This window comes from Artibeus jamaicensis, unplaced genomic scaffold, assembly GCF_021234435.1.
Source record: "Artibeus jamaicensis isolate MK-2021 breed Jamaican fruit bat unplaced genomic scaffold, CSHL_Jam_final contig_60, whole genome shotgun sequence".
Taxonomy (NCBI): Eukaryota; Metazoa; Chordata; class Mammalia; order Chiroptera; family Phyllostomidae; genus Artibeus; species Artibeus jamaicensis.
Genome location: NW_026521900.1, coordinates 11,992,768 through 12,019,411, shown reverse-complemented (window position 1 = coordinate 12,019,411; position 26,644 = coordinate 11,992,768). Strand labels below are relative to the sequence as shown.

The window sequence follows — 26,644 nt, the reverse complement described above, 5'->3', positions numbered from 1 at the left end:
TTCTCCCCACAGTCCCCTCCCCACTCCCCTCTGGTTACTGTCAGATTGTTCTTACTTTCAGTGTCTCTAGTTATATTTTGTTTGCTTTTTTCTTTTGTTGGTTACGCTTCAGTTAAAGGTGAGATCCTATGGCATTTGTCCCTCACCACCTGGCTTATTGCACTTAGAACAATGCTCTCCATTTCCATCCATGCTGTCCCAAAAGGTAGGAGCTCCTTCTTTCCTCTGCTACATAGAATTCCATTGTGTAAATGTACCATAGTTTTTTGATCCACTCATTTACTGATGGGCACTTAGGTTGCTTCCAGCACTTGGCTATTGTAAATTGTGCTGCTATGAACATTGGTCCAAAGGGTGCATAGGTCCTTTAGGATTAGTGTTTCAGGATTCTTAGGGTATCATCCCAGCAGTTGAATTGCTGGGTCAGAAGGCAGTTCCATTTTTAGTTTTCTGAAGAAATTCCATACTGTTTTCCACAGTGGCTACAGAAGTCTGCATTCCCACCAAGAGTGCACTTGGGTTCCCTTTTCTCCACATCCCCTCCAAAACTTGTTTGTTGATTTGTTTATGATGGCCAATCTGATAAGTGTGAGGTGATATCTCATTGTGGTTTTAATTTGCATCTCTCTGATGGCTAGTAATGCTGAGCATCCTTTCATGTCTCTGGGCCCTCTGTATGTCCTCCTTGGAGAAGTTTCTGTTCAAGTCTTTTGTCCATTTTTTTTTTAAGATTTTAGAGATTTTAAAATCTCTAAGATTTTAGAGATTTAAGATTTTATTTATCTTTAGAGGGAAAGGGAAGGAGAGAGGGAGAATGTATGGTTGCCTTTCGTGCATCCCCTGCTGGGAATTGGCCTGCAGGGAACTGGCCTGCAACCCAGGAATGTGCCCTGACTGGGAATCGAACTGCGATTGTCTGGTTCGCAGACCCGTGCTCAATCCACTGAGCTACACCAGCCAGGTTTTGTCCATTTTTAATTAGGTTTTTCTGTCTTCCTGCAGTGGAGTCATGTGAGTTCTTTATATGTTTTGGAGATCAAACCCTTGTCCAAGGTATCATTGACAAATATGTTTTCCCATATAGTTGGGAAAATCTCTTTTCATTGTAATGCTCTTTTCTTCAGCCATGCAGAAGCTTTTTAATTTAATGAGCTCCCATTTGTTTATTCTTTCCTTTATGTCCCTTGCTTTAGGGGACATATCAGTGAAGATGTTGCTGCATGAAATGTCTGAGATTTTCTTGCTGATAGTTTTTGCATGTAGCTGTCCAGATGTCCCAACACCATTTGGTGAAGAGACTATTTTTACTCTATTTTATGCTTCTTCCCCCTTTCTCAAATATTAATTGATCATAGAGACTTGGGTTTATTTCTGGGTTCCCGGTTCTGTTCCATTGGTCTGTGCCTATTTTTATGCCAGTACCAGGCTGTTTTGATTACAGTAACCTTGTAATATAGTTTGATACCAGGTATTGGGATCCCTCCTACTTTGTTCTTCTATCTCAAAATTGCTGCATCGTTGGGGTCATTTATGGTTCCATATAAATTTCTGAAATGTTTGTTTTGTATCTGTGAAATATGTCATTGGTACTTTAATAGGGGTCACATTGAATTTATAAATCATTTTGGGTAGTATGGCCATTTTGATGATGTTAATTCTTCCAATCCACGAACATGGTACATGCTTCCATTTGTTTGTGTCTTCCTTAATTTCTTTCTTCAGTGTTGTATAATTTTGTGAGTACAGGTCTTTTACCTCCTTGGTTAGGTTTATTCCTAGGTACTTTACTTTTCTTGTTGCTATATCAAATGGGATTTTTTCCCTAATTAGACATGCATTTTTCTGACATACATTTTAACCCCAAGATCCTACAAAATCTCAAAAATGTTAAACAAAATTGACACAATTATTTGAGAGGAAAAACTTCATATGTCTTTTTAAAATTTGTTTTTAGAGAGAAGGGAATGGAGGGAGAAGGAAAGGGAGAGCAATATCAACATGAGTGCCATGAAACATGGATTAGCTGTCCATTGTATTCAACCTGAGTGACCTGACCAGGCATGTGCTCTGACCCAGACTCAAACAGATAACCCTTTGCATTGTGGTACAATGCCCAATAAACTGAGTCATGCCAGTCAGGGCCAAATGTCTTGATAATGTCTTAGAAATAAAAATATATGGGCAAGCTACTTAAATAAATTGAAGTTCAGAGTGTCTTTTATAGAGCAGAATTGAGTTAGCTGCCTTTCAGAGGCTGTGAGAGGATTCAATAACTAAAGTAAAAGCATTTCATCAATTGCAAAGTGCTGTATACATGTGAATTCTTGTTACTCTTCTAGTCAATCTTAGTCATTTAAAAAAAAAACAAAAGAACTTCCCTCTCACCCACCAGGAATTGTCATTTGCTTCTTAGAAGCCCCTTAACAGTTTTAATATGGAGTTCAGGTGCTCCCTGCTTTTTGAAAGTTCACTTTATGTCATTTTGCTTTTACAAAACATCTATATTAGTGCATGTTTTTGCAAACCAAAAGAAATCAGAAGAGGATTTTTGCTTTTACAAAAGAAAGAAAAAAACAAAAATAGAGTTCAGTGTTTGTTTTACAGCAGCCATTATGTAGTCTGTGTGCATCCTGAGCAGCAGGAGTGTTTCCTGCCAAGATTCTTCTCTGGAAACTATGCTCAGCATCTCAGCATCTCAGCATGTCAGCATCAAGCTGTCAAAGTTTCGAACTGGGTCTATGAGCATCAGTTCTTTATTTTCATTTATTTTGTGCATTCATTAGCAAGATGTGGTATCATAAAGGCCTAAGAGAGCTCATAAGGGTGTTACACTTAGTGTAAAACTGGGTGTAATAAAGTTATTTTAGGTTTCGTTTCATGTGTTATTTGGTAATATGTTAGGTCATTTTTTTAGTCTGAGAATGCTCAAAAATTTTTCATATAAATTAACAGTAATTGCTTCTTCACTCTACCCCATTTCAGCTTACCGGAAAGTTCATAGGAATGTTCTACTTTCTGAGAGTGGGGTATGGCTCTGTAATCAGAACTGATTTTTTTTTAATTGTTGAAGACCTTTTTTTCTTATTGTTCAAATATAGTTGTCTCCATTTTCCTGCCACCACTTTCTCTCATCGCACACCTCCCACCCTCAATCATTCCCCCCTTCGGCTTTGTCCATGGGTCCTTTATACATGTTCCTTGATGACTCTTCCCCTTCCCTCCCCCTCCCCTCTGGTTACTGTCAGTTTGTTGTTTATTTCAATGTCTCTGGTTATATTTTACTTGCTTGGTTTTTTTGGTTGTTGTTGTTGATTAGGTTCCGGTTAAAGGTGAGATCATACGGTATTTGTCTGTCACCACCTGGATTATTTCACTTAGCATAATGCTCTCCAGTTCCATCTATGCTGTCACAAACAGTAGGAGCTCCTTCTTTCTTTCTGCTGTATAGTATTCCATGGTGTATGTAAATGTACCAAAGTTTTTTGATCTACTCATTTACTGATGGGCACTTAGGTTGCTTCCTGCACTTGGCTATTGTAAATTGTGCTGCTATGAACACAGAAGGCCATTCAATTCTTAGCAATCTACTGCTTTGTCTTTCAAAACAAAGATTGGGTGGGGGCAGTGTATTCACTCCATTGTGTACATATTAATTAATCAGATATACCCAGTTTTTTTTTTCATGGGTAGAATAGTAGAAAAAGCACAGAGCCCACCAGCATTCTCTAATTGTGAACCCTCAAGTAATGCCCAAGCTTCAGATTTACCAGCTGGAAATTAGAGGTAATACTCCACATGGTTGTGGTGAGGGGAAAATGAGCTGATGTTATCCACAAGAGGCCAGGAACTAAGAAGCATTATACAAGTCCTCTTATGGGATGGGCAAGAGCTCTCCTTCCAATATCTGCCTTTGCAAGGTATGCTTGTCTGAGTCTGCCAATTTTTATCTTATGTCCTTACTAGGTTTAGTGCCCCCAGCAGGTAAATGTTGATTTGCATGCACATATTTTATTGACCCGCTGATTGATTCTTAGCTTCTGCTTGTACAAGGATTTATCTAGAAACAGTGATTGGATTAGTAAATTTCTCTGGAGGGAGACAGAGCTTAAGCAAGAAACTACAGGAACTTTACATTCTCCCAATTGAGGTTTGAATATTTGTTGAAGTTCTGAGTGAATGCTATCGAGCCTGGGTTTAGAACTTAAAAAACTTTATGTGGACTTCTAACCTTTTTTCCCTACTATATATAAACTACATCAAAATTTACATGGTCTCAACTTAGTAATATATATCTCACATGTATAGTATCCTCATGTACAAGCTCTAAACTCATATACTACAATCTGCTCTGATGCCAGGAATACCCACCACTCACTCTGTTCTCTAGAGAAAGTGATAGTAACTATAATTTAGAAATTGCAAAGTGGTTGCCTGTGGGCTTTGTCCTGAACACATGTTTTCTTTGGGCCTCATGAGTTTTTTAAATATAATTAATGGCTAACATTTCAATATTATAAGATTTTAGCCTGGATTGCCAGTTTCTCTTTGAAAAATGGAATGAGCTAGTAACACTGGTCAGCATTCAATAACAATCACCTAAAACTTTGTAGCAACTGGGCTCAACCTCTCCAGTTTTCCTACTAGGTCGTCTTGTCTCTCCCTTTATCAACCAGCATTGAGTAGACAGTCCTGCCTTAAAGCTAGTGCAGTCAAGGTGACCAATTTAATATCATAGCACAGAGAGGAGAAAATTGTGATTTGTCTGATGTAGGCAATGACAGGGTGTGTGAGTAGATAGCCACTGTTCTGATGCAATCCCTCATTTGAACCAGAAAATAAACATTAAGGGCAATGAACACGAAGCCCCAAAGCTCTTTCTAATGGTTCTGAGCTCACATAACTTTGTATTTGTCTATGTGGATTATTGTTCCCTCCCCCTCTACCCCCACCATCCATATCTTTTAGACGTTGTTTAGCTGTCTCAAATGGTCTATTGAAAGACAGAGTTCATAGCAGGAACTCAGAAAATGTGAATTAAGCACTCTATCCAATGGTAAATGCATCACAAAGTCTTTTCTTCACCTGACAAATGCCAGGTTCATGGAATGAGAACTGAAGATTTTGATGATTTGCCGTGTCCTCATATTAGTAGATTAATTAATTTTTTCTGTGTCCTTGAATAAATAACAGATGTCACTAATTGTCGGGGAATGTATAAGAGAAGAAAAGAGAACATTTCTTAAGTACCGAGAAGGGGAATTAAAGAATGAACATTAGTAAGGGTTGATGGAAGGAAGTAGCTGGAAAGAAGAGGCTGATTTCTACTTTTTTCAGTATTTCAAAGCACCAGTGCCTGGGAATTTTCTGAAGGGACTAGAAGGCCCAGGGTTCCAGGAACCTTTCGGAGAAACAGATACCCTTCCTCATGTTCTCAGTACCACCTCACTCCATCTTCCTACCCCTGAAAGGAACAGGAAGAGAAGAGAGCTGAGTATGGCAGCAAGGATAAGAAAAAGCCATTGAAGTTGAGGGAGTCTTTAAACTGAAAATGGAAGTAAGGGAAAAATAGCCAGCCAAAAGTTGTAAAATGAGCTATTATATAGGACAATATATATTTCAGAATAAGAACAGTAGAAGAAGCATTTAGTAATTAACAGAGTAGAATAACTTGGGGAAAAGGCAGAAATAATGTATGTGGTTCAAGTGGTAGAAAGGTAGAGCAGTAAAAATTTTGAGAGGGATATTTATGACTGCCTAGGTTTCATGATGACAATATAGAATAATAAATAGCACAAAGGTGAGAAAGTTAGTATACAGAAAACCAAATGCCATCATTGAGATTGTGTACCATAGGCCACCAGACTTATTGTCAGCAACTTAAATGTAATTTTTTATTCTCCCTGCCATCTTCCTCCTTCCGACAAGATTTCATTGTTCTCTGTTTTGACTCTTGGGCACCATTCTTGTGTAAGCATCTCAAGGATGGTACAGTATCTTGAAACTCACTTAAGTTGTCAAGAGGGCTCGGATAAACATGAATTGCTCATGAACTGACTTTTCCATTGACATACAAAGGTTCTGTCCATTAGTACACTCTTATTGGTTAGAGAGTTATAATAAATGCATATATATTTGAGAGAATAGGAGTAGCAAGGAATTGTTTAGATCAGGGTCCCAAACTCAAATGCCTGGTGGAGTCAGATGCCCCATCTGAAGAGAGCAGCTGCTATTCCATTCCAGCAGATTGTTGACATGTGAGAATATAGGTTCACTGTTATCAGACGTTATGATATCTTAAAGAAACAGGAAACTTGAATTTTAATGTGAAATATTCTGTTTTAAATAATATCAACTAATTAAAAACTATGAAAAACAGTAGTAGGTGGGCAAAACAGAACATTTCCACAACCACTCAATGGTGAATTTTAATTTAGGTGATAGATAGAATTCATGATATGGCCTTGATTTGGTGACATTGTTCATTCAGTGTGGATTTTGTTCCAGTTTGGTGGGTGTGAGTACTGTTCCCAAACAGAAGTCTTGCATGTTGGTTTGTATACATAAATATAAGTGAGAACTTGCTCCGTGGTAAAAATGATAAGTAAACTCTATGCTGGGTTAGAATCAGTCTGTTCAACAACTAACAGAGAAGTCAGTGGTCAGAATATAGGATATCTAAAGAACATAATCAGAAGGCAGTTCATTTTTTGTGATATTTTGCTTTCTCACTAGACCATGAATCCCTTGAAGGCTATGGTAAAGAACTTAGATTCGGTTCTAAAAATGTTGGGAAGCTAATGGAAGTTTGTGAGCAGGGAAGGAATGGGATCCAACTTAATATTCTAAAAGGAACACTCTAAAAGAGCTGATAGGATGGTCCTGCACAGAGCTACAACCTGGAGATATCCAGAAAATCTGCCTTTACTTAATGTAGTCTCTTCCCCTACCACTTGTTCTTTCTTAGGCATGTTGTTCTCATAGTCATGTGTTGATTTCCCTCCTCCTTATCCCCTACGATCAATGGAGATGTTCTTCACAGTTCATATGCCATGTATCCTAAGAAACTTATACCCTATATGTCATCCCATATGTGTTACCAAAAGTAACCAACAGATTTTCCAATTGAACGAACTTCTTTGAGTTCTTTCCTGGCTCTCAGGCCATTTCTCAGACATATGACAAGAGACAGAGCCTTCCAGCTATCTGATCTTCTCAAATGAGAGGACAAGTGATATGGCCTTGCAAATTGATGTAATAACTCAACGCTATGTTATCTTTCAGAGAATACTGAAGGAAGGACCTCTGCTGAAGAGCTGTAACTCCTTCAAGAGATGGAAGCTTAGATATTTTCTGGTTCGAGGACAAAGGCTCTGCTTTGCTCACCATCCTGCGGTAAAAGAATATATAGGATTATATATATATATATATATATATATATATATATATATATATAAAATCTTGTCAATTGGGTTAGTATGTGGATGCCAGAAAATATGTCATGAGGAGATGGGCTAATAGGTAAAGACATTTGGCAAACAGAGGCAGAAATTGAAACTTTCCAGTCTTGCTTTAAGTTGGCCTTTATGGCCAAATGAGGGACACCCTTCTCTCCCTTCCTTTTTCAGTTTCCCTTCCCTTTCATAGATTCCTCAATTAGCTTCTACACCCAGAACCAACTATATAATTTTTGGGGCCCAGTACAAAATATAAATGTGGGCCTCTTATTTAAAGAACAAGGACAAATGCCAGTCAAGATACTAAAAGATAAAGCAATTATTTGTCAGAGCATCTTCTATTTGTTATTAAATGTCATTCTAAGAAAATACATAAATAACATTTTAAATTATTAGCAAATTTTCCATCCATCTGTATATTGTACAGTGCCAGTTTTAAAAGGAAATTGAAAATAATTTAATTCATGAAGGATCACCAACATTATATCATTTGCATCCGGTAGCTCATACACACACACACACACACACACACACACACACACATTGTTCTCATCAGTACACAAGACTGTGCAAAACTAGCTCAAATGTTTTTATTTTACATCTTGGTACTTATACATTCTACCAATACTCTCTGACTAAAATGAAAAGGAATTATGAATTTCACTATCTTTCCCTTTTCTTCAATGTTATCATTTTCAATATGAATGATTGGCTAATATAGGGAAGTAACATGAATAAGAAAGAATACAATAGGGTTCCTTGGTTGTTCATGTTTCTTAGAACACCATTGCTGTGTTTGAAGCAAGTTCTAGTTCCAACAGGAAGTATGGCTTCTCAGGGCTTTCAGCTCCCCTAGTTACTCATAGATGTAACATGCTTACCTTATACTTGACTTGGGTCTCACTGAACTCCCACACATCATGGGTCTACTGTAATTCTATGCTCATGGGTATCACGAATGCAAATGGGGTGACAATATATGGGGTAGATATGCATATTGTGCATATCTCCTCTGCTAATCCTCATGACCCATTGTCCTACTAGACTTCACTTATAAAACACAAATTCAATGACAAACTTATTAAGGATTTCAAAACTGCAATAGCAGAGCATTAAACCAAGTATGTGGCTTGTCTGAACATGAGGACCTATTTGATTGCATAGTTACATACCATTGAAGCTGGTCCTGTTTGTATCCATAGTGCTGATTTCCTGCTGCTGGCTGGATGTTACCTACTAGGTATATAACAAGTGTATGTATATAAATCAGTGTATAACCAGACAAAGGCCTAAAACCGGATGGGACTAGCAACATAGTCAAAGACTGCCAGCTGATAAAATTAGACCTAATAACACCTCTCTGCTCCAATAGTCCTCTAGCTAGACCACATCACATTATCTTCAACACCAACCCTTAGTTTTGAGTAATTCTGAATTACTCATGCTTTTCTTTAAATCCACATCAAAGGTTTGGGAACTGTTGTGTTTTGGTTTAGTTTGGTTTGTTTTTGTTTGCCACATGTTATATCAACAAAAATCATGATGCTAAATAAATCCCAAGCCAAAGCAATGATTACATCACGACTGCCAAAAATGCCTATTATTGTGCATGTGCACGTGTGTGTGTTTACTTTTTAGTGTCTCTTTGCCTCATTAACCAGATGGTTCTTTTCCCCTCTCCCTCTTATATCTTTCCAGTTTGCACATTTTGAAACAATTGATCTGTCTCAGGTTGCCTTGGCTGAAACTAGCTGTAGAAACCTTTGTCACAGTTTTTGTGTAAGTAAGGTTGAGAATGATTTAATGGGCAGGGCTGGGAGCTAGCTGGGAAGAGGGGTTTACACACTTGTTGCCTCTTTGGAGTTTAGGTTTACCAAGTTTCCTTTGATCCAAAATGTCTATGGAAATCTGCTTAAAGTAGTATTGCAAATGAGTGCTAAAGATTGTTCATGTAAACACTTTTACCAACCCACCATAGGGAGAAAATATTAATGGCCTTGTTCCCTATTACCAGTCTGTTATAAAACTGAGTTGATTTCAGGGTGGGGGAAATGACTATCACAAAATATCCTCCTGTTGAAAGTGATTAAGAAAAATATCATGAGGAATCTTTCAAGACACAGCTAATATGTTGTAGAAAATGTCAGGATAATCAGGCTACATGATAGTCTCTCCTTTGATGAAGCAGATAAGAGGCTAAATCCAGTGAAAGCTACCCTATTCTCAGATCACTAATGAGAGTACCGCAAAGAAAGCAGAAGATATTCTTGGAAAGTATTCAAGGGTTTGGCACTGCTGAAATTTCATAAGGCTTTCATCATTCAAATGAATCCAGACTAAAAAAACTCAATGAAAAATGCAACTCCATTGGCTGAGGAATTCTCCTACTCACTTCTTCCCAGAACTGTCTTCTCACAGCCTCAGTGGTGGCTTATGGAGACTGGGGTTCCTTTTCAGGCAGGTGAACTTAGCAGACTAAAGAGTTATAGACCCAATGTCCTGCTTCTGTCATAGGTCCACATTCTATTCTCCTTTGAAAGGAGAGAAGCTAGATATAAGAGGAGACCCTACTCTCATTTCTCTCCTTATATCACACTGACCCAGAGTAAAGCTGAGGGTTCTGTTGACCCACTCCCCCAAAACTTAACTTTTGGCTGATGAGCATACAGGCTAATTAATGTTTTTGGTCTTCACTCTACAGAGAAATCTCAAGGACTAGGTTGCCCCTTAGTTTAATTAAAACAGAAACACTGCTCATCAGCCCCATACAAGAACGGGTTGGGACCAAAAGAGTGGTTGTTACCACAATTCCCACTAGTTCTTTTTACCATCTACCACAGAATCATGCTGTGCTACATGCAAAAAGAAAAACAAATTGTTTGTTGTTATGGTGAGCTCTAGTTCCAAGATTTTGGAGGTCGATGGTAAATGCAGGTAGGGCCATTGAAACAAGGACTGATGCTATTGCTATCCATGCTTCCTACTTTCCTCTGGGAAAAGACCAAGTCCTGCCCCTCTGCTAGACCCTCAGTGTGGCTTTTTCATTCTTGCCTGGGTTGTTGCAACAAACAGGAGTAAGAGAAACAATGCTTAAATTTTCATTAGGTTGTCCCTGACTATAAGAAATAAATAAAATAAATTTTTAGATTTCTCACTGTATTGTCTCCTCCTAAACAGAAAGAGGCATGCCCTGATGAACCGCATGCCCTTTTACTATTTCCAAGTAGACAGAGCAATAGTAAGTGAGCAGGATTTTCAAGCAACGTCACTTGAGTAATATAGGAATGCCTGACTTAATGTTTAAAAGTATGTGCTCCAGGGCCAAATAATCTAGATTTCAATTCTAGCTTAGCTTTTTACCTGCTAAGTGACCCTGGGCAAGTTATTTAATTTCTTTTGCTGTGGTTTTCCTGGCTTTGAAGTGGGGACAATCCTTATATAATCCTTATGCTGGGTTGTAGTGAAGACTAATGTAAATAAATAATATACATAAAGTACAAGAGAACAGTACCTGGAACTTAGTAAATGCTATTAAAGTGTTATCTATTACTATTATTATTATTTTGGGGGGTTGGTATCTAGGGAGATACAAATAGCTCTGGGAACATCTGCCATGTATTTAAAATGTTGCTTCAGTTATGCTTAGTAGAACTGTCTAAGTCCTTGGAGGATTCATAGACTCTGTTTTGGGGCAAATTTGCAGAGTGAGAACCAGCTAATAGTGTGACTTTTTGTTCAGGTGATCACACCACAACGAAAACTTATCCTGGCTGCACCCACCCGGAAAGACATGGAAGAATGGATTAACGTTATAAAAACTGTTCAACAGGGAGAAATTCATAAGGTAAATGAAATAATAGAGAACCCACACACCTCTCAAGCATAAACACAAAATTGACTGTATTAGTTAAGCCACCTTTCAAACAGGGAAATAATAAGATGGAAGCAGAAGTCATCTGGTCAGGAATTTTACATGAATATCATTAGGAAACCTATTTAAAACTATTTATAATTAGGAGTAATTCTCTTATACTCAGATGTTGGTAAGTATGTGGCTTAGATATTTCTGTACACTTCCATTTGATATGTAGATGTCACAATATGGCCAGTGGATGAGGCACTCCAGATATATGCAAGCAGCTAATTTAGATGTTCTTATATTAGCAAAACTGAAATCAAAGTCTCTACTTGGGTCTGTCAAATGACTATACTAACAGTTAAGAAAACCAATACTCACAAAGGACAGGGAACCAGATCAAAATGAAATGACTACTCAGTAGCAAAGCCAGGATTTGGACCCAGGCTATGTGACTCCAAGGCCTATATACTTAACCCCCATGCAATTTTGCCTCTCTGTTCATTGTCTACCACAAAAGAAATGTAGAGAGAAGAGCAAAAAGCAGTCTTCCTCAAAGTTTAGTGGGGTTCTTTTTCTCCTAGCAATACCAAACCCTTGCCCACTGTTCCCTGCCACAAGTGGTGTCACCATTCAAAGTCTGGACTATGACTTCTGCAGACCTACCACAGTTAGAAGTTATGTAACTTTTAAGAGAGGAGGATTTTTGTCATTTATTTGCTCAGAGCAAGTACTTGCCATATAGCAGATGCTAAATAAATATTGTTTGAATGAATAAATGAATCTGAGGGAAATCTTGGAGCCAAAGTTTATAAAGGGAGTGATACATGGTTCATGGTTCATCCTAAAGCAAAGTCCTTCTCTGAACATCTTGGAGATAAAGTGAAAAATGATTCCACCCTTAAAAAGTGATGTCTTAAATGACTACCAGAGGATAAAGTATTGTTATAGGCATTTGGGACAAAGCAGTCTAGACTGTGGCTTGGTAATAATGGGTTTTAGAAGTAAAATTAGTGCCATGAAGAAAAAATATATGTCCTCACTCTTATAGGACTTCTTAGGCTTTTTACCACTTAATTTCATAACTATACATTCTGCTAATCATGGCTATGAGTATATCACAAGTTTGCTGAACTTGGGCCTAGGTACCTCTCCACATATCATTAAGGCCTTTTTCAGGCCCACATAGTATATGCTTAGTAGAGATACTTTGCTTAGAGTCTGATGATGGTCTTTGTATGACTTAGTACTCGGCACTTCACTCCTTTATTTTCTTCTTTTCCTGATTGAAAAGCACATTCTTTCCATCCTGCCCACCTGCAATGAGGCCACTTATGGCATATTAGAGGTAGCCACAGAAAGTTGTAATTCTCATGCTCTCTCCCATCCTCCCTTTTCTCTCAGCTTATCTTTATCCAAACTGGAGCACTTCTCATTGGTCACATAGGATATTTTGAATTTTAATTATTAGTCCAGGAATGCAAAAACTTCTAGAGAAAGCCATAAGACCACTGATATGTAATTTCTGAATCAATTGATTTAAACACCTTGGCATTGACTACCCTGCACAAACTTAAAAGGAAAAAAAATAATCACTGTCTTGGAACAGTTTAGTTTCAGGTTGTAATCACAACCTCTGTAGAGCTGCTCTAGGGACCTAAATCTATTAAGAAACACCTTTAGCCATAAGCAAAATGTCTCACCATAAGCATCTTAGCAATTCATCTTGTTTGAGGTTTAAAGAGTCAAATATGAAAAAAAAGAGTCAAATATGCTTTCTTTCATATACACCTCATCTCCAATGCTCTATTCTACTCTCTGTCACCACAAATGCCTGACTGGAATGAAGAAAAATTAATAATTAACTTAGTGGTCTATTAAAGTCACTACAAAGTAATTCGATAACCTGCTGGAAACTAGTCAGTACACATTGAGGACTGAGTTCTTACTAGGTGCCCAGTTCTGTTCTCTAGAGAGTTGAAAAATAGGTGTAGCTGCTTCTGACTTCAGTGATCATTTTTAGGTAGTTGAGACAAAATATACACAAAGAAATAGTTAAGTGACAGTACTCAAGATAAACAACAATTTTCAGGGATGTTAAAAAGCAGTGCATGATTGATTGCCAGATGAATAAAACAGACATTAAAGCAGTATGGGAGTTCAAGGGAAGAAGACATAAATATGGGCTGGAATCCTCTGGGAAGAGTTAATAAAGGAGAAATTTGAGACTTAAGTTGAAAGATGAATAGGATTTTATTGGTGGCAGAGGATTAGGGACAGGCAGAAGTCCTGAGCAGGGAAATTGGGATAAGCAAAAGCTGAGCAATAGAAAAACAGAAACTTTTTGGAATACAGTGAAAGGGGGATTCTATTTGACCAGAATAGTTTGGGAAAGTGTGTTTAAGAAGTGTGTCTGAAGAGGTCAGTTTAGCTTAATTGTGAAGGATTATGAATGTCAGGATAAAGAGTGAGGGAGAAATGCAACATGATCAAAGTTCAGTTTAAGGACGGATTAGAAAGGGAAGATAGTTTATCAAAAGGATACTTTAGAAATACAAGCTAGATTAGGCAAGGGATAAACTGGAGACGAAAAGATCATAGAGGAGGCTATAGATTAATGCCCGCAAGACAAAGTTAAGCCCCAGAATGAGAATAGAAAGAAAAGACAAATAGTAGATACCATGTTGGGGGGGGGAGAATCTAAGCATAAGAAAGAGGCAAAGGAGAGAGAGAAGTCACAGGCAAATGAAAGGTTTGTGTCTGGGAGACTTAAAGAAAGAATAAAAAGAAAAAAATGGAAATAAGTAGCTGCATGGAAAACTAGGTTAAAAGGTTAGCTCTTTCTAATAATGAATTGTCATGCAACCATTAACTATGGGAATAAGAATGGACCTCAAAAGTTATCTAGACTACAAATTCTAGACCCTAAAGCATCTTTAGATCAAGTCATGTAGCCTTTATTTGAATACTATTAAAGATGGGGAACTAAGATTCTTGCAAAAGTATACACATTCAATGTTCCTAAAGCTCTAATTTTTGGAAAATTTTTTTCTTAGTCTTTGGTCTAGTAGAATAACTTTCTAACATCCAGCATGACCTCAGCATGAGAATGGCATCAGCTGCCTCTTGAGGTAGAAAGCTCCACGTCATTGGAAGAATTTAAAGCAAACTATTTAAACAACTTTTGAAAATGTACAGAGAATTAATTTTTCATAGTGACATTAGTGAGATAGCAGACTAGGAGGTCTCAGTGCTTATCCTCTTGTCCACAAAAACAACATATGTACAACTATGTACCAACTAGAATAGTTCTGAGATAGTTCCAGAGTGCAATAAGGAAGCTACAGAAACTCTATGAACCACAGAGACAAAATAGCCACATAGAAAACCATAGTAAACAGTTTACTCACATTGCCCCATCACCCAGTCTAGCAGAACTTGGGGCCGAGAGGAATCCCCGTGGCCTCTGATCTCCTCCCACAAAACAAAAAGAGAGCAAGAGGATTTGAGCAGCCCTAGAGTAAATGAATGGATGAAAAGCAGGATCCAGAAATATGCTGTCTACAAAACACTCACTTTAAAATTAAAGACACCATAGGCTGAAAGTGAAAGGATAGAAAACATATTTCACACAAATGGTAACTAAAAGAAAGTATACATAGCTATGTTTATATTGGCATAGACTTTAAAACTGTCTCTAGAGACAAAAGAGGGCATTATATAATAATAAAAGTCAATTCAACAGAAAAATATAATAATTATAAATATATATGAATCCAATATCTGAGTATATACCTAAATATGTAAAATAATGACAGATCTGAAAATAGAAATTAGCAGCAATACAATAATAGTAGGAGACTTTACCGTTTCACTTACAATAATGAATACAACTTGCAGATAGAAAAATCAGTGAAAAAACTTCTGACTTGAGTAACACTATTGACCAAATAGACCTAACTGACATATATAGAAATTACACTTAGCAACATCAGGAAAGACACATTCTTCTCAAGGGCACATGGAACATGCTCCAGGATAGATAATATGTTGGGTCACAAAATAAGCCTTAACGGATTTTTAAAACATGGACATCATCTTCAGTATCTCTTCTGACCATAATGGAATAAAATAGAAATCAGTAACAGCAAGAAAATGGAAAAATTTACATACAAATACATAGAAACTAAACAATTCAGTCTTGAACAACCATTGGGTCAAAGAGGAAATACAAAGTCAATTTTAAATGATCATGAGAAAAACAAAAATGAAACATAACATAACAAAAACTAGGGATGCAGCAAAAGCACTTATAAGAGGAAAGTTTATAAAAATAAACAATACTATTAAAATAGAAAGACCTAAAATAAACAACCTAACTCTACACATCATGTATATAGAAAAACAATAAATTCAGCCCAAAGTTAGCAGAAAAAAGAAAACACTTAAGATTAGAGAAGAACTAAATCAAATAGAGAAAAAATATAAAAAGTAAAAAAATGAACAGGTGATTTTTAAAAAATATAAACAAAATTGAGAAACCATTAAATACACTAGTGAAGAATAAAAGAGAAAATTCAAATAAATAAAATCAAAAAAGAAAGAGGAAACATTACAACAGATGCCTCAGAAATAAAAAGGATCTTAAGGGACTATTATCAACAAACTAGATAATCTAGAAAAAATGGATAAGTTCTTAGAAACATAGAAACTACTGAAACTGAATCAGGACAAAATATAAAGCCTGAACAGACCAATAGCAAATAAAAACATTGGATAAGTAATGAAGAATCTCCCAAAAAAGAAAAGCCCAGAACCTGACAACTTCATGGGTGAAGTCTACCAAATTCATTCAAAGAACCAGTTCATTCAAAGAATTAATACCAATCTTTCCTAAACTTATAAAAAATGTTGAGAGAATAGTTTCAAATTAATTTTGTGAAACCAGCACCACCATGATACCAAAACATGGCAAAGATACTACAAGAAAAGAAAACTAGAAGACAGTAACTCTGATGAACATAAATGTAAAAATCCTTACTAAAATCCTAGCAAACTAAATTCAATAGCATGCAGCATGACCAAGAAATATTTATCCTAGGGATGCAACAGTGGTTCAACATAGATAAATCAATGTGATACAACACATAAACAAAATGAAAAAAAGCCACATGATCATCTGAATAGATGCAGAAAAAGCATTTGACAAAGTTCAGCACCCATTCATCATTTAAACCTCAACAAAATAGGAATAAAAGAATCTTACCTCAACACAATAAAGGCTAATATAAAAAGCTCATGGCAGCATGGACCTGCGAACCGGAGTATCGCGGTTCGATTCCCATTCAGGGCACATGCCTAGGTTGCAGGCCAGTTCCCAGCAGGGGACACACGAGAGGCAACCATACATTGATGTTTCTCTCCCTCTCTCCTTCCCTTCCCCTCTAAAGATGGATGAATAAAATCGAAAAAAAATAATAAAGCTCATGGCTAATATCAAACTCAATAAAGGAAAACCTGAAAGCTTGCCCTCTAAGATTGATACAAAGCAAGGATGTCTACTCTAACCACTTCTTTCCAACCAAGTACTAGAATTCCTAGCCAGAGCAAATAGGCAAGAAAAAGAGATAGACACCCAAATTAGAAAGGAAGACATAAGATTGTCTCTGTTTGCCGATAATATGATCATATACATAGAAAGAGCAAAGACTCAACAAAATCATTTTTAGAACCAACAAACTAATTAGATAAGGTTATAGGATACAAAATTCAACACAAAAATAATCAATTGGGTTTCTGTACACAAATTATTCAAAAGGGAAAGAAAACAGTTCATTCACAATAGCAACAAAAAGTATGAAATACTTAGAAATAAATTTAACCAAAGAGATAAAAGACTTTTACACTGCAATTTACAAAACGTTGATGCAGAAAGTTAAAGAAGACATATATAAATGAATAGACATCTCATGTTAATGAATTGTAAGAATTAATATTGTTAAAGTGCCCATACTACCCAAAGTGATCTACACATTCATATTATATACTAAAATTTGCTAAGAAAGATTTTAACTACTTTCAACACAAAAAAGAAGGAAAGAAAGTGGTATCTGAGGTAATGTTTATGCTAATTGGGTTGATTGTGGTGATTATTTCACAATATATATGTATAACACATCATCAAATTAAATTAAAATATATGCTTTGTATTTGTCAAATATATCTTAATTTTTTAAATTGACTTTAAAAAGAAAGTTATTTTTTTCTGGTGGATAGACCAGATGAACTCCAACATTCCTTTCAACTTGAAAAGTTTATGATTTTCTGATTTCATTAAGTAGATAAGAAAATTAACCTCATGGGAGCTCAGTTGCTTTGCTTCAAATCACAGTTTATTGTAGCAGAATTTCTTTCTTTCCTTTTATAAAGGATTTTATTTATTTATTTTTAGAGAGGGAAGGGAGAGAGAGAAACATCAGTGTGTGAGAGAAACATCACTTAGATCTCTCACACCCTCAACAGGGGACCTGGCATGTGCCCTGACCGGGGATTGAACTGACAACCTTTCACTTCACAGGCTGGCTTTCAATCTACTGAGCCACACCAGCCAGGGAAAGATTTCTTTCTTAGATCCCCTAACTTTTACACCATGCTCTTGGAAGGACATCTTAAATTCTGCTTAATTAGTTATCTTCTTTTTGTCCTCTAGTCCCTAACTCTTATGATTATGGGGTAGTCTGATGGACAACTAAGTGGTACATACCAGAAAACTTGATTGCATAGATCAACAAATAGATTTGAGTTGGCTAAATTACCCTCTGGCTCACACATAGTGTCTCTATGGCTAGTGGTTTGCTAGGATGAATACAGTTCACACTTGTTGCCCCAAGATAATTACTATTAGCACTCTATTTCACTGTCAAAGTGATGGGACAACTATAACTAAACAATAATAATAAAAAAGATTTACAACATCTTGATGATGCTGGGGAAAAAATATCCTGATTTAGATAATATGGTCACTCTGCTATAGGCCAAACATTGTATTGTATGCAGGACAGAGTTTTTCATCTGTGTTCAATTGCATTTTTAATCTGTATCAAAAACCAGAAAGACCTGCAATGACATACTGCATTAGCTTGCTAGAGCTGCCATAACAATGACCACAACCTGGGTGAATTAAAACAACAGAAATGTATTCTTTCACGGTTTCAGAGTCTAGAAGTCCAAAGTCAGGGTTTTGGCAGGACCATGCTCTCTTTGAAGACCCTAGGGGAGGATACTTCCTTGCCTCTTCTTAGCTTCTAATGAGTGTAGGCATTCCTTGGCTTATAGACACACCACTCCAATCTCTGCCTCTATCCTTACATAGTATTCCCCCTTTGTCTGTTTCCAAATTCCCCTCTTCTTTAAAGACACTGGATTAGGACCCACTCAAATCCATTATGACCTCTTTTGAAGTTAATTACATCTGTAAAAACCTTACATACAACACATACTCATCCAGAGTTGGATGCATCAAAGCTTCCTTATAGAATAGACTGCACATAAGGAATATAAGTAAGATATTCTCCACTGCTAGAGTAAAGCAATGTCTATTTTACATATTCTTTTATATTCTGTAGCTCATGGTACCATGTAATTCAATATTCTACCCAGGCAGTGTTCTGTATTTCTTCCATTAGTCCTGTAGACCCTCACACATTCTAAGAGAGCTCACCTGTCACTCTATACTGGAATGATCTGTTTAGGAAGTTGTCTCCTCCAGTAGACTATGAGCTCCTTGAGGGCAAGAACTATGACTCATTCAGCTCTATATCTTTAGTACCTAGCTTTATAGAAAATGGAAAGTAGGCTCTTAGTAATTATTATGGGAGGGTAGAGGTTGAAAAGAAGGAAAGTAATATAGGGTTATACTCTAGTATCTTAGGAAATAGAGAGGCGCTGGGAGCTCAGAGTGTGCTAAAGCCAAGGCTCTGTCACTTCCTCAGCACTCTACCTCTGATAGGTTTTCTTAAAACATTGACAGGTTCTCAGCATGCAACAAACATCACAATCACAAGGTCATCCTAGACTAAGTAAGCCTTTAGCTCATCAAAGTAATTCTTCTTTTCAGAAGCTTCCTGGTCAACCCAACAACAGCTTAATGCATACCCAACATGCCAGAAGGAAGAAAGATGGATCAGAAAGAGCCGCGTACAGGCTATGTTTTAGATTAATTTAGGCCAAATTAATCAAGGTTGAACACTTAATGTGCCAGAGCCCTCAATAGTGCGCGCGCTCTCTCTCTCTCTCTCTCTCCCTTTCTCATGAATGAACCACTATCAGCTGCCATCAGAAGAATATATAGTTCTTTTTAAAGTTTGTCCTGCCTTTACACATGCAACCCACTATAATGTCAAGAACAAAATACCGAATGTGTATGCCCATGTTTATACTCAGAAGAAAGGTGGAGAAGGAAAAAATCAAGTATTCGTTGGAATTAGAGAAAAGGTAGAAGAGTCTTGTGGAATGCACATCCAGGACAAACTTGGGAGTTTTTGATGCCCACCTCTCCCCTCTTCCCTTCTCTTTTCAATTCCAAAACTAGTTGCTGGTATTCCCTGTGCCTGTCCCACAGTTATGAGAGTTAGGCTATGATAAACAAATGCAGACTTTATAAGCAAGTTGACAGTAAATGCCAAATTCAGTACCATGAAAGAGGACACCAAACATAAATGTCATTCAGATAGCAAAGACTTTATCTTATTTATTGCTATATCCCTCAATGCTTTGAAAAGTGTCAAGCACACAGTAGTTGGTAAATATTTACTTAATGAACTTTGACTACATTAAATTGATTAACCAGGAAATTACTTCAGGCAGTCAGAGCATGGTTGTCAGAAAATAATTCTTGGGAAAGAAGCCCCTGAGATGATACTATTGTCCAGGTAATGCAGTACTCTGCTCACCTGGCAGCAGTAGGGTCAGGAAAGGGAATGCATATCTTCAGGATATGGCTAGAGCCTGACAAACCCAGAGTCAGAGCCTTGCCTCCTCCCTTTCTTGTCTGATCAGAAGACCTAAATATCACTGAATTCCCAACTCACCACCTCCTTTCACTGACTACTCAAAGAGAGACAAGGCCGAGGCTAACAGAACAATTTTGCTTAAACTAAACCAATGCAGTGATTCAGCCAAGCACTATGAAGAACTTTTACTCCTACCTCTAGCTCCTATACCAAGATTTACCCCTCTATTTTTTTCTCTTTCTAAAACCAGTGAGGGAAAAAAACGGGGAGTGAGAAATTTGTTAGGTATAGACTTCAACTTTCATTCTTCTTCTTCACATACTTTAACACCAATATAGCTGGCCACTTCAACCTAGCAGCAGATTTTCTGTCCTTCCCTAATTTGTCTCTATGATTAACTCTCTATTCTCTCTTATTTATTTTAGGTACCTACAGTAGAAAACAACCCTTTTCTTGTTGGAATGCACTATTGGTATTCCAGTCCCAGCCTCAGGACCCAGCACTGCAATGTTTGCCGGGAGAGCATTCCTGCCTTATCTAGAGATGTTATCATCTGTGAAGGTACCTTTCTGATTTCTTTAGAAAGTATGGCTAGGTAGGTAGAGATAGGGCTAAAGGAGCTCATATGGCTTTAGTATCACTGACTCACACTAAGTCACTGACTCTGGTTTAAGGTTAACCCTGACACTTTACAGACTGAGGAAAGGGGATGGGAAGAAGCTGGCATAGGGGGAAATTCTCACAAATCAAAATAGAAAGTTGGGTCTGAGAGGATCAGATAATATGGTTACAAGGGTTGGAAAAATAAATCACCTCATTCTTACCATTAATTTTTATTCAAATATGACAGTAGAGAATTAAAATTTAGTAAGAATAAAAATTAATGGAATGATATAGAAACTAAGCCTTTGGAGGCATCTATGTTCTAACGTTCAGAGCAGCTAAGGGAAGGGAATTAGAATCTGCATTATTACCAATTTACATCCATCTATTTCTTCCTCTTTTTCATAGTATGCAAAGTGAAGACTCACAAATTATGTGCTTTGAGAGCAAGCAAAGACTGTAAGTGGAATACCTTGTCCATCACTGATGACCTCCTCTTACCTGAAGATGAACTAGTGAGTAGCAGCCATGCTCTCTCAGTCACCCTTTTCTACCTCCCCTGCAGTCAGGACACATAGAGGAAGAAAGATATCTTCGGACAACCCAAGTAGGCTTCTTCCCTAGGGCTCATGATCCAACCCATCTGGAAGAATTAAAGCCCCCATTCCTACTTGTCATTGGTCACTAGCATTGGAGTGGGGAGGGCAGACCAGGAAGAACTTCCTTGGGGTTATCTAATGTCCTTTATGGGGTAGTATACTTATTCTCATTGATGCTTCCTTTCCTTATATCTCTAACTTGTACTTTTTGTCTCTTTTTATTCTTCAGAAAACTATGCCCCATCAGTGGGTAGAGGGAAATATATCTGTTAATTCTCAGTGTGCAGTATGTCATGAGAACTGTGGCAGTAATCAAAGACTTCAAGACTTTCGATGTCTGTGGTGTAATTCTATGGTAAGACCCTTTTCATCTTGATTCTTGGAGAACTTGACTTGTAGAGAAGGGGTGGATTGAAGCTTGACTGTGAATATACATAGATAGAACTCTGAGACTGTTATATCCAAACAGATTATGTGGATTCCATAGTGTAGAGCTCAGTATTCCAGATTTTTAGATCTGGCTATGGAATATCAAAGAGAAAGATTTAAGACTCTTATCTTTGATGGTTCTTAATTAGTAAGGCCTACCAGCAAAAAGAAAAAGCTACTAGGGGAAAGCTGAATTTATCTTATGACAGAATAGGTGATTTTAAAAAATTAGTTCTGAGTTTACCTTTAAAAAATCTTCTCCCTTCTTCATCCACTATTTTTTACAAACTTGTGATCTTTGTTAATTGGTAATGGCTAACAATATTAATAAATTATTATTGCCACTATCTATTGAGTGTTTTATATACATGATCTCATATAATCCTTACAATAACCCTAAACAAGGTCTCATTGTCCTCATTTACAGATGAGGAAAGTGAGGTTTACAAAAGTAAAGTGATTTGCTCAAGGTCATGCAGCTAATAAGCAAAAAGAGTCTTCATTCATACATAATTCTGTAAAAACTGTGGTCTTAACTACAATGTTACCATGCCCGTAAACCAATGATGCTCAACCAGGGGTAATTTTGCTCCCCATCACAGAGACATATAACACAGTCTTAGAGACACTTTTGATTGTTGCAACTCAGGGGAAGAGGCTGTACTACAGGGTTCTAGTGAATAGAGGCCTGGGATTCTGCTAAACCTCTAATGCACAGGGCAACACAAAAAATTATGTGGCCCAAAGTATCAGTAGTGCCAATATTGAGAAAGCCTGATCTAGACTTTCTAGTATTTTATTTTAAATTTAATCTTTAGTGTATTTTTCCATTACAATTTAGCCCCCTTATACTCCTTCCCCCCAGCAATTACCACACTGTTGTCCATGTCCATGAGTCCTTTTTTCTTTTTGCTCAATCCCTCTACCCCTAACCTCCCCCTCACTAGCTAATGAACAAACTGAACTAACAAGCAAAACAGAGATAGACTTTCTAGTCTTTTAGATATTTCTAGACAAAGACAAACTAAAGTATAAGCTTCTTCTTAAAAGATTCATCTGCCTCACTTCAGTAGGTAGGTACAATCTTTGCACTCTCCCTCTGCTTTGATCCAGCTCACCAGTATCTCTAAGAAGGGGCTTTTACCCTCATTGGGTGCCTTGATTTTTGTGGCTGCCTGAAAGAGACATCTTTAGATCACCTGGGTGTAATGGCCAGTGGGGCATATTGCTCATGGGTGCCACAGGCAACCCTCTGAGAAGTCCAGTCTTTCTGTAAAAAGAGGCCTACTATCTTATCTTCTTAGCTGCAGCCTTAGGGGGCACCCATTAAACACACATCTAAAAGGTTGCTAATTAAACACACGTCTAAAGATCAGCTATAATCCTATCTAGAGACCTTGCAGGGAAGAAAGCATCTTCCCAGTCTCCTCTGACATGCTCCAAAGCACAAATGTCTCCCAGAAGAGAGCTTTTATATACATCTGGTGCCCCAGTTTTTGCAGTGGCCACCCAGTGGATGTCTCTTGATTACCTGTCTCCGGTGGCTACCAGGGCTAATGCAAATAAGTCCCACAGGACTGTAACCAACAGAGAAACAGTTCTTAATCAGCTACCATCCCCGAGGGCACAACAAAAGACAATAGTTGAAGAAGTTCAGTATTTCTGTGAAAGAGGCCTATTAGCTTATCTTCATAATTACAGTTTCAGGAGCAGGCTTCTAATAAAACATACGTCTAAGGGCCAACTGTAATTCCTTTCAGAGACCTCAGAGGGCAAGTGCTATCTTTGTGCCCTCCTTTTACCATTCTCTAGAACACCAGTATACATAGTATAAAAGTTCTATGTCTGGGTTTTATGTCTGGTACACTTTTTTTGGCTGCTTCCCAGGGGACAACCCATGATTGCCTGGTTCTGTTGGTCATCAGGGCTTGTGTTTCTGGGCCCCATGGAACAGTAGCAAATGGAGAGACAGTCCTTGGAGAGCAACCACCCCAAGGGCACAATGCAGAGCAGACTGAAACACGCTGCAGCTTTTCTGTGAAAGAGGCCTATTTGCTTGGACTGAACTTCAGCATGAAGAACAGGCTTCTGGTTTGGCACACGTCCAGGTGTCTGCAAAGGTGCTCTCCAATGACAGAAGCTTGTGGATGCAATCTTTGTATTCTCTTTCTGGCTGGCTTCAGTTCACTAGTATATTCTGGAAAGGAGCTTGTACAATCATCTGGTGCCCCAATTTTTGCAACAGCTATAAAAGAAATTTCTAGGTCATCTAGGTGGAGTAGCTAATGGGATACACACATTCAGTACCCTAGGTATGTATATATTTGCATACTGTAAAGCTGCTGCCTGAAGGTCTGGCTTCTAATCAGCTTGTATCTGACTGAGATCTTCCACTTTGGAACAATGGCAAGTCTTGGGACACCCTCAACTACTGGGGACCACTAAAAATAAAATAGGCTGCTTGGATTATCACAAAAATGTAAGAGACAACGGACAGCTAGAGTAGGGTTGAACAATAAGTTTCATCTCCTACACAGGCCACTCCCTTGAAACTGGGAGAGGTGACTGTTTTATCTATTGTGGAGAAACCAACACAGAACTTCCAGGAAAATGAAGAAAGAGAAGGAACATATTCCCAATAAAAGAACAAGATAAAAACTTTGGAAAAAGTACTTAATTAAACAGACGTAAGTGGTTTACATGATAAAGAGTACTAAATAAATCATAAACATGTTTACTGAATCAGAGAAAAGAATGGAAGAATACAGTAAGAACTTCAGCAAAGAGATAGAAAATATAATAAAGTGCCAAACTGAAGTCACAGACCTGAATAATACAGTAAACAAACTGAAAAATACACTAGAGGGGTTTAACAATGGACTAGATGAAGCAGAAGAAGAGACCAATAAACTCAAATACATGGCAAAGAAACTCACCCAGTCATAGAGACAAAAAGAAAAAATGTTTTAAATTAAAGATAGCTTAAGAGACTTATGGAACATCAAGCAGAATAACATTTGCATTATTGTAGTCTCAGAAGGATAACGGGAAAAGGGACAAAAAATTTATTTGAAGAAAGAACAGCTGAACATCACAGAGAGTCCCAATCAGATTAACCCAAAAGGATCCACAAAAACACATTAAATTAAAATGTCAAAAATTGAGGACAAGGAGACCCTTAGGCAAGAGACAAACAACTTCTTACATACAAGGGGAACCCCCATGATATTATCAGCACATTTTACATTTTTTGGCAGAAACTTTGCAAGCCAGAAGGAAGTGGCACAACATACTCAATGTGGTGGAAGAAAAAAAAAAAACCTTCCAATCAGGAATACTCTATCAGGCAAAGCTGTCCTTCAGAATTGCAGACAAGCAAAAGACATTCATTACCACTAGATGAGCTTTACAAGAAATGTCAAAGGGACTTCTTTAAACTGAAACAAAAGGATGCTAAGTACTAACAGGAAGACATATAAAACTATAAATATCACTGGCAAAGGTAAATATGGAGTAAAATTCAGAAAAATCTAATGTTGTAAAGATGAATTAATCACTTATAAAGCTAACATAAAGATTAAAAGACAAAAGTAGTAAAAATAACTATACAATAATTTGTCAAGAGATACATGTGATAAAAAATGTAAGTTGTGGAATCAAAAACATAAGTTGCAGTAATAGAGTAAAAATTAAAAGCTTTAGAATGCATTCAAACTTAAGTTATCAACTTAAAATAACCTATTTTAAATAAGTTATTATAGTAAACCTTATAATAACCACTAAGCAAAAACCTATAATAGATACACAAAATATTTTTTAAATTAATCTAAGCTGCCACCACAGAAAATCATCAAATCACAGGGAGTAGAGCAACAGAAGAAGAAAGAAACAGAGAAACTACAAAACAGCCAGAAAACAATTAACAAGATGGAAATAAGTACATACTTATCAATAATTACTTCACAAAATGGACTAAATTATTCAATCAAAAGGCCGAAAGGAAAAAAAGACCCATTTATATGCTACCTGTAAGGGACTCATCTCAGATGTAAAGACACTCACAGACTGAAAGTAAGCAGATGGAAAAAAATATTTCATGCAATGGAAACAAACAAAAAAAGAAGCTGGCATAGGTATACTTACATCAGACAAAGTAGACTGTAAAACAAAGATAAAATAAGAGACAAAGAAGGTCATTACAAAATAATAAAGGAAAAATCAACCAAAAGATGTATTATTTATAAATATAATTTGTAAAAATATATCAGTAATATATGCATACAACATAGGAACACCTAAATGTATAAAAGAAATATTAATAGAACCAAAGGGAGAAGTATAATAATACTACATTACAATATTACAATATTAGTAAGGGACTTTAACACCTCACTTTCATCAATGGATAGATCAGCCAGACAGAGAATCCATAAGAAAATATCAGCCTTAAATGATACATTAAAACAGTTGGAGTTAGATATATAAAACACTTCTTCCAAAAGCAACAGAATATACATTCTTCTTAAGTGCTCATATAACATTCTCCAGAAAAGACCATAAATTAAGCAATAAGCAAGTCTTAATATCTTTTTAAAAACTGAAATCATATCAAGAATTTTTTCAAATCATGATGGTATAAAACTAGAAATTGATGACAGGAAAAAAGTGGAAAATTTACAACTACATGGTGAT

The 26,644-nt window shown here is 37.0% G+C and overlaps 1 protein-coding gene across 1 annotated transcript in view; it reads left to right on the top strand.

Annotated features, from left to right (window-relative positions):
- Nucleotides 1-26,644, top strand: part of DGKK (diacylglycerol kinase kappa) — a 150,289-nt gene that overhangs the window by 42,453 nt on the left and 81,192 nt on the right. Inside the window, exons 4-9 of the mRNA XM_037158858.2 lie at nucleotides 7,282-7,392; nucleotides 9,153-9,233; nucleotides 11,194-11,298; nucleotides 20,747-20,882; nucleotides 21,333-21,439; nucleotides 21,753-21,878. Of these exons, the coding sequence (XP_037014753.2) occupies nucleotides 7,282-7,392; nucleotides 9,153-9,233; nucleotides 11,194-11,298; nucleotides 20,747-20,882; nucleotides 21,333-21,439; nucleotides 21,753-21,878 (666 nt within the window). The remainder of the gene's footprint in view (nucleotides 1-7,281; nucleotides 7,393-9,152; nucleotides 9,234-11,193; nucleotides 11,299-20,746; nucleotides 20,883-21,332; nucleotides 21,440-21,752; nucleotides 21,879-26,644) is intronic.